The following is a 13,982-nucleotide window of genomic DNA, read 5'->3' on the forward strand; positions in this document are numbered from 1 at the left end:
TAATATCTCCTGCCCTTTTTGTTCATTATTGTTGGCTCAGTACTGTTCACTCATGAGTGCAGGTGTGTTTTGTGTGTGACAGACATGCATGGGTTGGACGTACCGGCGCGCGCCCCTCCCCGCCATCGGAGCCGCGGGGTCGCCCCATGGGACAATTGTGAAATACGGAATAAACTGCGTTCCGTATTGATTCAATACAGAATGCAACTTTTAATTCCCAAATACGGAACGATTCCGTATTTCAAGGGACAGGTGGCAAGCCTAGTCTGCACCCGAGTCTAACTCTCTGTGCGGCATCAAAAGTCGTCCAGACCGCCTCGAAACCGTCTTCTGCATCGGCTGCCCCTCAACATTTGTATGAACAACATTTATTCAATGTTGATGAGCAGAATATTTACATTCAAGCGTTCCATCTTGCATTGTTTATTTTTTCTCCGTTAAACTAGCTTGTCAAAAAGACTAGCGGAAGTCAACAAGCATGCCCCAAAACCGTACAAACATAACGCTACACCCCTCTAGTGGCTTGGCGGTGAATTACAGAGCAACGCGCTCCCTCACCGCAGAACTATCGAATGCTCATTGACGCCGTAATCACTTCGCCGTCACCGCAACGCAGGAGTATAACTCAGGCTTTACTGTCTGTTTCACGTTGGACAATGAAAAGTACTAAAAAAAGAAAAAAGCAAGCGGTGTCGTATACGTGCGCGTCATGAGGATCTGCTGGAGTTGCTGCTCGATTGCTTTGGAAAAGTCGTGCTTTGAAAACAATCCACCGACCTCCACGACGTAATTTAATTGTAAATGGACTGAAAGGTGTCAGATATTTTTGGACAACAATCCGTTCAGTCTCGCTTCTGCTTCGAGTCGTTTGGATGCACTTTGGAACTTTGAGGCCTGCTAAGGTTAGCCTAGCCTAGTTTAGCAGCTAACAAAGAGAAACAACGCGCCTGGGATAAACACATCGCCGAGCAAGCAATCGTTAAGTCCCAAAATGTCAGGTGAGTAAGTTGACTTATGACTCAATTGTCTCGCAAATGCTATACTTTACCATTCGAATGTTTATCCGGTTGTTTTTTTTATCGTCTCTTACTAATTTGAATGTGATGTAAATCACTTAAAATATTCTCATGTTACAATTCAACACATTTACCAATCGAAAAATGGAGTAACGACATTTCAGTAACACTCGCTAACATCCATTAATAGTTGCTGGGACACGTCTGTAACAATACATCTACAATGACTACGAACAGCAATCTGCAGTTTATCCAATTTAAAATACTGCATAGATAGCATAAAACTCAATTTGATGCGTACAAAAATGGACTTTTGCCAATCCAATAAGTGTCCAAACCAAAGGCATAGGTATGGTTTCATCATTGGTAGGGACGGTATTAACACATAACCCGCATGTAGACTTTTTGCTGAAAAGTTGGAAGCGTTACGTCTCTACCGTCCCTATGCAAACCTACGCCCTTGGTTCAAACTGTCAGGAGAATACTTCAGATACATATTTGCATGCTATTTGGCAGTGTGAAACTGTACAACAGGTCTGGCTGCAGGTAATGAAGGAACTCTCATCCTTTTCGAACTGCGGGATTCCATTGTCTCCTAATCTTGCTCTGCTCGGTGATCTGAATATTTCATGTAATCAGGCCCGTCTGCTACTGGCGACTTTAACAATCGCTAATAAACAAAACAATGTTGCTCAATTGGAAAAATAAAAAAAATATATTAACACGAAGTAATGGCTGAATTTATAACACTGGAGCAAATATCTGCAAAACCGAACAAAGAAATTGTACAACGATTAAAAACAATTTCTGGAGAAAGTACTTCTGGTCTTTGCCGTGTGGAGATGCAGATCTTAGCCCCGCCCAGGGCTATCAATAGAATGGACAAACATGCCCGTCAATGGCATTAAACAAAGTAAATGCCATTAGAAATGAATGGGAAATTTGGACGTCCATGGCTGTCAATGGCAGCACCCTCCATAAGCGTCAAAAGAATCGAAGTTCGGGGGAGACGTCCCATTGATATCTTGTCGTTTCCTGTTGATTTTGGGAATTTTTTTTTTTTGCCATTGAAAAATGAATGGGAACATTTTTGGACGTCCATGGCAGTCAATGGCATCAACTTACATAGCCGTCAATGGAATCCAAGTACATTGGGGCCAGTAGAATGGAATAACATGTCCGTCAGTGGCAATAAACACAGTAAATCCCATTAGAAATGAATGGGAAATTTGGACGTCCATGGCCGTCAATGGCAGCACCCTTCATAAGCGTCCCGGAATTTTTGATGCCCAACTTTTGTGATTTGGTCAAAAATTGTAGGACTAGATACATTTTGAAAATTGCTTTTTTTTCCGGAAAATTGCCATTTACAGCGCAACGAAAATTTTTTCAGGTCCGTTTGAAAAAAAGCCATCGTCGTGCGAAAAGTCCGGACGTGTCGATACTTGAACGGTGCCGATCGGTCAAGCGGTTCGGGCTGCGTGGCGCGCCGAAGGATTCCCATTTTTTAAAAAAAGAGAAGAACACTAGCTGGGACCCAGATAATAAAGTTGCAGAATAACATTATCTGGCTTTGCCAAAAAGGCAAAGACCAGATAATAATGGTCAAAATTCACTAGAAGGCTGAAGCTAGAATCATGATTCTTTCTTGGATGTGAAGTAGGGGTGTGACAAAATAGCGAAATGGTGACCCTGGTAACCCTGCACACGACAGTGACACCCTCCTTTTGTCCATTGAATTAAGTCCACACTTTGGCCACTGTGGTCTGCTTTTTTGGCTTTAAGCCGCTTTCTCTGCTTGCATCCCGAGCATCCGCCTTTCTCAACTTTCCACACATGTATTTTTTTTTTTTTTTTTAACTCGCCTTTATCCGTCGACGGGATATGATGCTTGTCATTGTCATTTACTTCATCGACTATGTCAACAACTTCAACTAGTCGGGACGGCTCTATTACATTGTGTCGTAGTGGATGACAACAAGATAAGAATAAATACAAAATCGTCACAGAGGTTTACAGTTTACAGTTAATTTTTGGGGGGACAGATTATGGCTAATGAAGACATAAAATTTGGCCCATGTGTGATTATGGTCTTGGTCTTGCAGATGTCAGTCAAGCGCATCGTCCTGAACGCCTGGAGTCTGCTCCCATGGAAGAAGCGGAAGAGTCGCCATACATCAAAAAGGTGGAGGAAGAATTTGTCCACATTAAAGAGGAGCAGGAGGAGTACTTCATTAGACTGCAGAACCCCCACATTAAGGAAGAGCAGCAACCTCATCCCCTCAAAAAGGAGGAGGTGGACCCTCCATATGTTAAAGTGGAGGTGGTGAACATCCCCAAGTGGACTAGTGAGCCCTTAAAGGGTGAAGATGGAGGTCCGAGTGAAGCCAGCAGTTGGACGGAGCCTCCGAATGGCAGTAGCAGTTCAAAAGAAGGGTCCCAAGCAGACAACCTCATTGCTCGACCATCAGAGAGTGACGACTTCACATCACACTCGCTGCCCTGTGAGTATTACGTTACTCACCTTGAGGGGAATGTGGAGCTCTGTATGAAGAAGAAACCACAACTGTCATTTGGTGACATTCATTCAATCCGTTTAGTCATTATGCAACAGTGTGTCCAATCCTTGTTGTTTGACGAATTATGACATCGGCACATCAACGCGAGTTTAAGGTGCATTACATCTATGTGTAAACTTATGAAACGGAATAACACGATCGTCTGCAAAACAAGCGTGTGCACCATGATTGTGTGAAAGACGAGCACATGACAGAAAACACTCAGGTGGCTTGAAATTCCGTTCTGAGACCCCCAATTCGACCATATTTAAAAAATGTCAACATGCATGTCTGGTTCATCACTGGAAACTTTAAAATATCTTTTTTTTTTTTTCTGAGCAGGAGGGCATTTTCGACACCGTAAAAGTAGATGAAATCATGTGAGCTAAAAATTGAGTGTCTCATTCTAAAAACAAGTTTAGGACACCCGTACTTGTCCATATTAAATCATACACACTTCAAGTCACGTTTTGCAACAGAAAATTTATTAAAATCAACAAAAGGGAGATAATTTGGCAATTTTGGAGCAGGGGAAGGTTTTTTTTTTTAAATTAGGGAAACTAATAGAATAAACAACTACACCTTGAAGAGGGAGTTCCCCACACTTTGTAATTTCATAGTTAGCAGGAGTAAGGACTACCCATCTGTAGAAATGAGGTGGCCCTCCTCGGATGATACCAACGTCTTCATCTCTGCCGTATTTATTGAGGCTTCTTGAGGTAATGCACAGGGAAGCCATTGTCATCATCATGCACTTCAACTCATACTCGGGGGTTGAAACTGTCTGCGGTCCATGTCCCCCCCAGACTGACGTTATTGCAGACCGCCGCCCAATAAATTAGTCATGTCTTTGAACCCGCCTCTGAGTTCCAGTCATACATTATTTTAACATGTGGTGGAGGATCATAGTTAAATGTCAGGGCTTGTGTTTTATGTATGTTCATTTTATATCCCAATAGCCTGCCATATTCCTCTAACATAGCCATTAATTTAGGTAATGTCTGTCTATCGGGCCTATTAATCATGTTATCGGATTTATTGGGATGATGTCATAATTCCTATTATCGGACCGATAATTATCGTGCACCTCTAGTGAAAATATATTAAAAAGCCAATATATTGTGATACTGTGTAGCCCAAAAGGTTATTGATATGCTCTCATCAAAATATCCTTTTGATGATGATAAAGCTTTTTATTTCAAGCATGCACAAAGAAACCGAAATACAATATAACTCATGTTGGCGTTGGCTCTCGACCTCGTACAACGTTGCGCATTCGTTTTCTCTTCTGGAGGCTTTCATAAAAATGTAGTCGACACACAAATACTGAGAGTCTCATGGTGCGGTAGAACAAAAAACACAAGTTTTAATGAATGAGTCACACACATTTCACAATCCGACTCCATTATATACCTCACATTTTACAATCTAGTGGGCGTTAACATTAATCATTCAAACCATTGGCAGGCATGCAAACTTGCCACCTTTCGGCGAAATTTCGCGGTTTTGAAATCAAAATTGGTCATTCTTCTGAATCACGTAGATCCGAGGAGAAAAAAATGGGTGTGTGGGGGTCATGTCAACGAGCGAGTGAAACCGTTAACTTCAAATCCGTAGTCCTTGCTTAAAACTACACTCACCGCCACTCTCTTCTCGTGACAACAAATGATTGAGCACAGTTATCACCAATCAGCAATGAGGAAGCCGAAACCCCTCTCCATCCCAGCTTCTCGCCCGGACCCGTTGGAAATTGCGGCAAGGTAAGGGATTAATGTCAAAAATGGTTAACTTCTTAAAGCTAAAAGTTTGATTGATGGCCTATAATAGTCTTCATAAACCATTCAATTGTGTCGTTCGATCAATTCCTGCGCTTGTAATAATGTCTTTAACCAGGGGTGCACATACGTGGTCCGCATCCGCGCATGCGTACCGGACGTAGACAAACGCGCTGGCCCTCAACGACTTCCATACGCTTTTGCGTACCGATGGCTGACCACCGTATTTGCGGCGGACACGAGAAAATAACTTCTTAAAATGTCAAAGAGGCAGGCCACACTGAGTAATTATTTCCGTGTTCCCCCACAAAAGACAGACAGACGACAGAGACGTCACTGGAGCTACCGAAAAAAAGGACTTTTGCTGAAAAGTAGGAGGTACCATGGCTAGAAGCAAATGATGCTCGCACGGAAATGCGGTACAAAATGTGCTGTGAAAATCCCAATGTCGCCGATAAAGGCCCAAGTACACTGCATGCGTGATCGTTGCGGTTCCGGTCCGGTTCAGTGTTGCCTGCGTGCCACGCAGTCCGTCAAAAACAGGCAAATCATACCGGCTGCACGGCTGCGGTCCGCCAACCTCGAACCCTCCCCCGTGAGCTCTCGCGTGATCGCGCGCGATAATGTGCCAATAATCCGGCGCCATTTTTTACCGGAGTCGGACCGGAAACGCAACGATCACGCATGCGGTGTACTTGGGCCTTTAGAGCAGCGCATTTTATGTAGGGTCAAAGAATTTCAGCCATCCAAACTTTGAAAAGCACGAAAAAAATAGAGAGGATGTGGCAATTAAGCAAACTATCGATGTCAAACAGGACCCCGCTCGCCCTATGGACAAGTGGCGGAATAAAGGTAATGAACATCGACATGCACTGACAAACGTGTTTTTGCTCACATTTTACAAAGCTAAACATGCACGTTCAATAAGGTCTTATGAGGAGGACATCCCACTTTTAAAAAGGGTTGGAGTTAATGTGGGAGCCGCATAATGCCCTTTATTTTGAATTGGTGCTTTTTATTTCTTTACATTTCACTTCAAAGTAATGGCAATTTTGTTGTGCCAGTTGATGTTAATCAAGCATTAATTGTTAATATAATTAACTAAAGTTAATTGGCTCTAAGTAAAGCTTGTCATAAATTTATCGCATCAGGCGGGTCGGATCTCAAGCTCAATGAGGACCAAGTCACATCTCCAGGTCCTCCTCTGAGAACCTGGGCAAAAAAATTATGTGCACCCCTGTCTATAACACAAGTATTCACTTAATTTCTTGATAACTGACCTCAGATAGTCCTCGATATTTCACCGCCTCGTAGAACGCAGTTACTCGAGATAGCGGAGGGGCTAACTAGCGCCTTTCACACAGGGCTAGGCTAGTAAAGTTAACGAACGTCAGTTGGGATGTGATGAGTTACTTAAGGCCCCTTTGTAAAGGGCTTGTTAACGATAAAAGAAAAAAAATCATGAGCAATGAGGTAACTTGGGTGAGAACTAGTGCCTTCCATACAAGTCATGTTTAGGGCTTTGTTAGTAAAGTTCTGAATGGTCACCAGTTATTTTTGACAACGAGTTATCTAAGGCCCCTCTACTCTCCGATAATTACAGAAAGGGAAGAGTTTTGCCTTGTTGTGGAGGTCATTTAATTTGTTTAGCCATCGAGAGTTTATCAAACCGGAGAGCTCCGCTACAGGTCGCATTTGAAAGTACCCCCATTCCCTTGCTGTTCGTACACACCCCCGTTCATAAAACAGCCTACAGGTGTACTTCTGTTTATCCAGTAAGATGCCCTATCAATCGAAGTTAAGGACCATGGGACTAATTGATTTGGTTGAATGTAAATAAAGTTATGATCACTACAGTTGATGCTTTTGAAGACTTGTAATTTTTTTCTATCTATCTATCTATCTATCTATCTATCTATCTATCTATCTATCTATCTATCTATCTATCTATCTATCTATCTATCTATCTATCTATCTATCTATCTATCTATCTATCTATCTATCTATCTATCTATCTATCTATCTATCTATCTATCTATCTATCACATAATAGTTAAGTGAATAGAATTTATACTGTACCTGTAAATTCGTATTTTATGCTGTACAGCTGTTCTCTGCTTAATGCAAATGGGACATGCTGTGTATTTTATAATTTAGATTTTGTATAATTTGCTACTTAATGCGTCTTATATGTTCTGATTTCAGGATGAGAGATTTAGACTTGTATATGTTAAATTATTATGTACTGTGTTTAATTCGAGAGGTCTCTGGTTGCACTATGAAATGCACTTTTCCGCGCATGCTGTGTGTCCATGTTACTTTGTCACCTTTTTCACCCCTAGCCAGTTTGCATGCCTGCATTGGTCAACTGTTCTGGGGGTCTTTTGTGACTTCCCCTTATTGGATTATCAAAGACTTGAGTAGACTAAGGGGGATCATGTTACACCTTTGTGTTCAAAGGACTAAGATAACTTGGCTTACTTTTATGACACCAAATGGTATATGTTAAAACTAACCAGAAAAGGCTACATAATTGCATTCAAGTAAACATATGAGTACATAACACTCAGAAAAATTATTTGCGCTCAACAGGGAGTGGGAAGAAGAAAAACTAATTTAATCCCACCCCTGATCTCATCGTCCAGCAGTCTTATTTCGTGGGATACTCCTGTCCTTTGACTTTAAATCCACACAATGAAGAGACAGGAAAGAAATTAAAAAGAACACAAAAACAACTAAACCAATAGACAACCAACTAGACCAACAGAGTTGGTTGGTGAATAATAATTCTCAATATATATAAACCAATTCTCTAAGAACAGCGTCAAAAATTGTCAGTAAATGTCATTACATTGTGACCAGACCATTATACAACAATTTAAATTTTTGGATATTTTGACAGTGCTTGAAGTGTTTGTCAATTTTTTCTTTTATAGTATTGGTCAGGGTCCTGGTCCGGAATTCCTGCAGCCAATATTTACACACACAAAAAACTATAGACAAGTTTCCTGAGCGAAATACGGACAACGCCATCTTGGACAGTGTCTGCCTCGAACTTCCGGTTTAGAAAAAAAAAAAACATGAGTTGCGGTTGAAATTAGCAAAGTGTTGACAAAGTTAAAACTGTGAAATGAAGTCAGTTTAACCAACGGAATCTCCTAAAATTGATTCTGCACGACGTAGATGGGACGTAGATGAGATTGGATAATTGTTCTTATCGCATCATTGATCATTCGTGGACAAAATTATGACAACAATTATAACATTGGACACCGAATTTTCGGTCGCATCTCTATGCGAAACAATGTCTCTTGTGTCTCAAAATGAAGTGACGTGTATTTTTTCACTTTTATTTTTTGATGAATATTTTTTTAAACTCTGCAATGCACTGAATCCGCGCAACGTGAACCACGAAGTCGTGAGGGATCACTGTTCTCATCCTTTCCATGTTTTGCACAAAGAAAAGATTGGCCGATGAAACAGTGGTGGTCCATAAAATATATCATTGGTTTTCTTGTGTCTTGCAGGTTTCAGAAAATATCTTGGTGCTGAGCCAGAATCTCCTGGCATAAAAGAGGATGTTGCGCTCCCCCAAATCAAAGAGGAGCCAAAGCCCTGTCAACAGAAGCAACTTCCAATCAAAAAGGAGGAGGAGGCGCTGCCATATGGTAAAGAGGAGGAGGAGCGTATTACCAGGTGGACTGGTGATCCTTTGAAGAGTGAAGATGGTCTGAATGAGGCCGGCAGAGGGGCGGAGCGTCCAAGCGGCAGCAGCTCAACAGAAGGATTGCAAGCAGACATTTTCATCGCTCCATCAGACAGAGATGCCGCCACGTCACACTCACCTTACAATGATGATGGCCATAAGACATCTCACGGTGACGACAAACTCTGCAAATGCTCTCAGTGTGGGAAAACCTTTGCTAATAAGTATAATTGTCGGATGCATATGAGGAGCCACACTGGTGAAAAGCCTTTTTCCTGCTCAGTTTGTGGAAAAGGTTTTGTTTCGGTGGGAAACCTAAAACAACACACAAGAACCCACACTGGCGAAAAACCTTTTTTCTGCTTGGTTTGTGATCAAAGATTTGCTTGGAAGCAACGTTTAAAACATCACACAAGAAGCCACACTGGGGAAAAACCTTTTGCATGCTCAGTTTGTGGAAAAGGTTTTGTTGAAGCGGGAGACTTAACAAAACACACAAGAACCCACACTGGTGAAAAACCTTTTTCCTGCTCAGTTTGTGATCAAAGATTCACTCTGAAGCAACACTTACAACGACACATAAGAACCCATACTGGTGAAAAGCCTTTTTCCTGCTCAGTTTGTGGAAAAGGTTTTGTTCAAGCGGGAGACTTGACAACACACACAAAAACCCACACTGGTGAAAAGCCTTTTTCCTGCTCAGTTTGTGGAAAAGGTTTTGTTCAAGCGGGAGACTTAACAAAACACACAAGAACCCACACTGGGGAAAAACCTTTCTCCTGCTCAGTTTGTGGAAAATGTTTTGTTCAGTCGGGAGACTTAACAAAACACACAAAAACCCACACTGGTGAAAAAGCTTTTTCCTGCTCAGTTTGTGAACGAAGATTCGCTCAGAAGCAGCACTTACAACGACACATAAGAACACACACTGGCGAAAAACCTTTTTCCTGCCCAGTTTGTGCTCGTCAATTCGCTCAGAAGCAACAGTTAAAAATACACACAAGAACCCACACTGGCGAAAAACCTTTTTCCTGCTCAGTTTGTGGTCAAGGTTTCGCTCGAAAGGAACACTTAAACGAACACACGAGAACCCACACTGGCGAAAAACCTTTTTCCTGCCCAGTTTGTGATAAAAGATTCAGTGACAAGACCACCTTAAAAAAACACACAAGAACCCACACTGGCGAAAAACCTTTTCCATGCTCGGTTTGTGGTCAAAGATTCGGTCGAAAGTCCACCTTAAAACAACACACAAGAATCCACACTGGCAAAAAACCTTTTTCCTGCTCAGTTTGTGGTCGAGGTTTCGCTGCAAAGATTGACTTACAAAAACACATAAGAACCCACACTGGCGAAAAACCTTTAGGTTAGGTTAGGGTTGGCGGGTGACGTTCGTATTCATGGTACACTTTATTTTTGTGATTGCATTTGTGTTTGGACTTTGCCATTTCGTGTTTTACCTTTTCTGGCCATCAACGTCTTTCCTTTGGTTCTCTCGCCGACTGGCATCATTTATATCATAATCTCCTATTCAAACTACACTTTTCACATTTAATATTTGAAACCGCAGACCCCAAATTCCAAAAACTCAAAATCATTCATAGATCTTGTCATTAAATAAATATGGACATTTAGAATACATTGTTCAATATTGCAAAAAAAAAAAAAGAAAATAAAAAACTGACTCACAAATGAGTTTTGTGTGGGGGTTAATGTAAATATATATATGTATTTTTTTCAATTACTATTACTACTCGTGATTGACAGAGTATGAGAGACAAATAAACAAAAATAAAGAAGAAAAAAGGACTGACAGTAAAGTCGTGTTCTTACTACAAGAATTGTTTTTTTTTCCCCTTGCAGCAAGTCAAGTTATGGGATCTCATCTTCTTTTTTAAAAATAAATATCTAAATAAATAAAACACACAGAATCATTTCTGTATTTAACTTGCAGATTATATATGTTTTGTGTTGAAAATTTTGTTTTCTTTTAATAACATGGTCGCCACCTGACACCTACAGTGGTCTCATTGAATAATTGGAATGGAAAAGTTCACTGTTGCCATGAAACAGTTGCCATGTTTTTTTTGAAATAAATTCTTCACAAACATCCTCATCTGTATTGGATCCATATAATACGGTTCGCAGTTTCATTACAAAGTTCAGTGACATTATTTATATCATACTCTCCCTTTCAAACTACAGTTTTCACATTTAATATTTGAAACCGCAGACCCCAAATTCCAAAAATTACAAATCATTCAAAACACTATCATGAAATTTATATGGGAAATTAGAATATATTGTTCAATATTGCAAAAATACTGATTATAAAAAAAATCTATTCTGGCTCACAAATGATTTTTGTGTGTGGGGATAAACGTTACCATGGCGCAAAAATGAATTTTCACTCTACAAAAACGGTGAAATTTTCTAAAATTCAATTGGAGATTGAAAATGAACATTTTTATGATGATAGTTCTATATTAGTGCTCAGTGGGGAAAAGTTAGTTGAGGATCTAGACCAGGGGTGCTCAAAGTTTTTTGCTCCAAGATCTACTTTTAAATGAGACAACCTCCCGCGATCTACCTTAAGAGAGGAGGGTGAACTAAAAAAAAGAAAAAAAATTAAATGTACAGTTACAGTAATTATGCTTTGTGAGCAACATATGAGGTTATGTTGCTCACAAAACACAAATAACTGTGTACATTTTAAAAAATATAAATAAAAAATAGACAGTTAATTATGTTAACTATGTACATTTTAAAAAAAAAAAAGTTTTTTATTTTTCTTTTTTTGATGCTGCGAGCTACCCACACTAGCGTTGCGATCGACGTAATGCCCACCGCTGATCTAGACTGTGGAGTCCAGAAAGGAAATCTATCATTGGTGTCTTCAAATAGGCAGGATATGTTTTGTAGCCATAATATTTGTTGTTGTTTATTCGTGTGCAATTTATTTTAGTGTTGTGAAAATGGGGTGTTAAACCGAGCTTTATTGGACCTTTTAGTTTTCAAATGTGTTTGTGTGTCATTGCGCCATCTAGCTGCGGGGATTTGCATAATAATACACAGGCACTTTTATTTCCAATACCAGAACACTCGGTTAATTAGAACGCTGTCTATATAGTAGCCTAGTAGTATCATGTAAACTATTCGGCATGCGTGTATACTGCCACCAGGGGTCGCGTTAACCAAATATTTTCCGTCGTTGACCGGTTTTTAAAACGGTGACGGAAAAAACTGAAGTCCATCCGTCATTTTGACAGGTTGCAATTAACACCCCAGACCACAGGGTGGCGAGTGAGCATATTAATTAGCTATTGTCTCTCTTGATGCATGATCTCTCTTGATGCATGACGTCGTTGGCCTTACTCGGAAAAATGTCAAGGCAACTGAGTGTTTGCCTGGCACGGCCAGACTGTTCTCCCTGTATTTTTCAAACACTGAGAGAAAAGTGGGACACAGCCTCTCGAGTAGGTACAAAATCAATCGACAAATCAGATTTGTTTATTTGCGTGACGTGTTCGTCACGAGCAACGTCACTCTTGCGCGCCGAAAGTCGTCTCTACAACAACACGGATGGCGAACGGGAAAGCCGAGAATATGTTCCAATCCGCGGTAAATTCAGTTTTAAATGAGCTAAAACACATGGACACGAGTAAATGACAACAGTCTGTCTCGCGCTAGCCATGTTGAATAAACTCCGTTCTCCTCGTATGTTTACTTCCGCGCGCAAGTCCCTCGTCCTGCCCTCGTCGCTTTGCTAACGGCACGTCTGCCCGTCGCTGATTGGTGCACGCCGCTGTCTGTTTGCCTCTTGTTAAGCTTGTTCGGACAGAATATTAATAAAAAATTAGCCCCACTCAGGCCTATCAATAGAATGGACCATAATGCCAGTCATTGGCACTAAACAAAGTTAAAGCCATTAGAAAAGATTGGGAGAATTGGACGTCCATGTCCGTCAATGGCAGCACCCTCCATAATTGTTAATGGAATCGGGGAAGTTTGGGGGACACGTCCTATTGATATCTAGTCATTTTCTGTTGATTTGGAAAAAAAAAAAAAATTCCCATTGAAAATGAATGGGAAAAATTTTGGACGTCCATGGACGTCAATGGTATCAACTTACATAAGCGTCAATGGAATCCAAGTACATTGGCATCAATAAAATGAACAAACATGAAGAAATGCCATTGGAAATGAATGGGAAGTTTGGACGTCCATGAACGTCAATGGCATCACCCTCCATAAGCGGCAATGCAATCGGGGACATTTGGGGGACACGTCCTAATGATATCTAGTCATTTTCTGTTGATTTGGGAAAAAAAAAAAAATCCCATTGAAAATGAATGGGAAAAATTTTGGACGTACATGGACGTCAATGGTATCAACTTACATAAGCGTCAATGGAATCCAAGTACATTGGCATCAATAGAATGAACAAACATGAAGAAATGCCATTGGAAATTAATGGGAAGTTTGGACGTCCATGGACGTCAATGGCATCACCCTCCATAAGCAGCAATGCAATCGGGCACATTTGGGGGAAACGTCCTATTGATATCTAGTCATTTTCTGTTGATTTGGGGAAAAAAAAAAAAATTCCCATTGAAAATGAATGGGAAAAATTTTGGACGTCCATGGACATCAATGGTATCAACTTACATAAGCGTCAATGGAATCCAAGTACATTGGCATCAAAAGAATGAACAAACATGAAGAAATGCCATTGGAAATTAATGGGAAGTTTGGACGTCCCTGGACGTCAATGGCATCACCCTCCATAAGCAGCAATGCAATCGGGGACATTTGGGGGACAGGTCCTATTGATATCTAGTCATTTTCTGTTGATTTGGGGAAAAAAAAAATTTCCCATTGAAAATGAATGGGTAAAATTTTGGACGTCCATGGACGTCAATGGCAG

General features: G+C 40.7%; 1 protein-coding gene across 1 annotated transcript; it reads left to right on the forward strand.

Annotated features, from left to right (window-relative positions):
- The first annotated feature begins 563 nt into the window (after nt 1–563).
- LOC130928041 (gastrula zinc finger protein XlCGF57.1-like) lies at nt 564–11,709 on the forward strand. Its single transcript, XM_057854237.1, has 3 exons — nt 564–998; nt 3,122–3,520; nt 8,877–11,709. Exons 1-3 carry the CDS (start codon nt 992–994, stop codon nt 10,424–10,426), a joined length of 1,956 nt encoding a protein of 651 aa, XP_057710220.1. The 5' UTR covers nt 564–991; the 3' UTR covers nt 10,427–11,709.
- The last annotated feature ends 2,273 nt before the right edge of the window (nt 11,710–13,982 follow it).

The sequence above is a fragment of the Corythoichthys intestinalis genome, chromosome 13 (assembly GCF_030265065.1).
Source record: "Corythoichthys intestinalis isolate RoL2023-P3 chromosome 13, ASM3026506v1, whole genome shotgun sequence".
Taxonomy (NCBI): domain Eukaryota; kingdom Metazoa; phylum Chordata; class Actinopteri; order Syngnathiformes; family Syngnathidae; genus Corythoichthys; species Corythoichthys intestinalis.

Bases quoted from the DNA above. Each gene is read 5' to 3' on its own strand.
- LOC130928041 (XM_057854237.1), top strand. The intron at 3,521-8,876 runs GTGAGTATTACG...TGTGTCTTGCAG, and splicing joins CACATCACACTCGCTGCCCT to GTTTCAGAAAATATCTTGGT.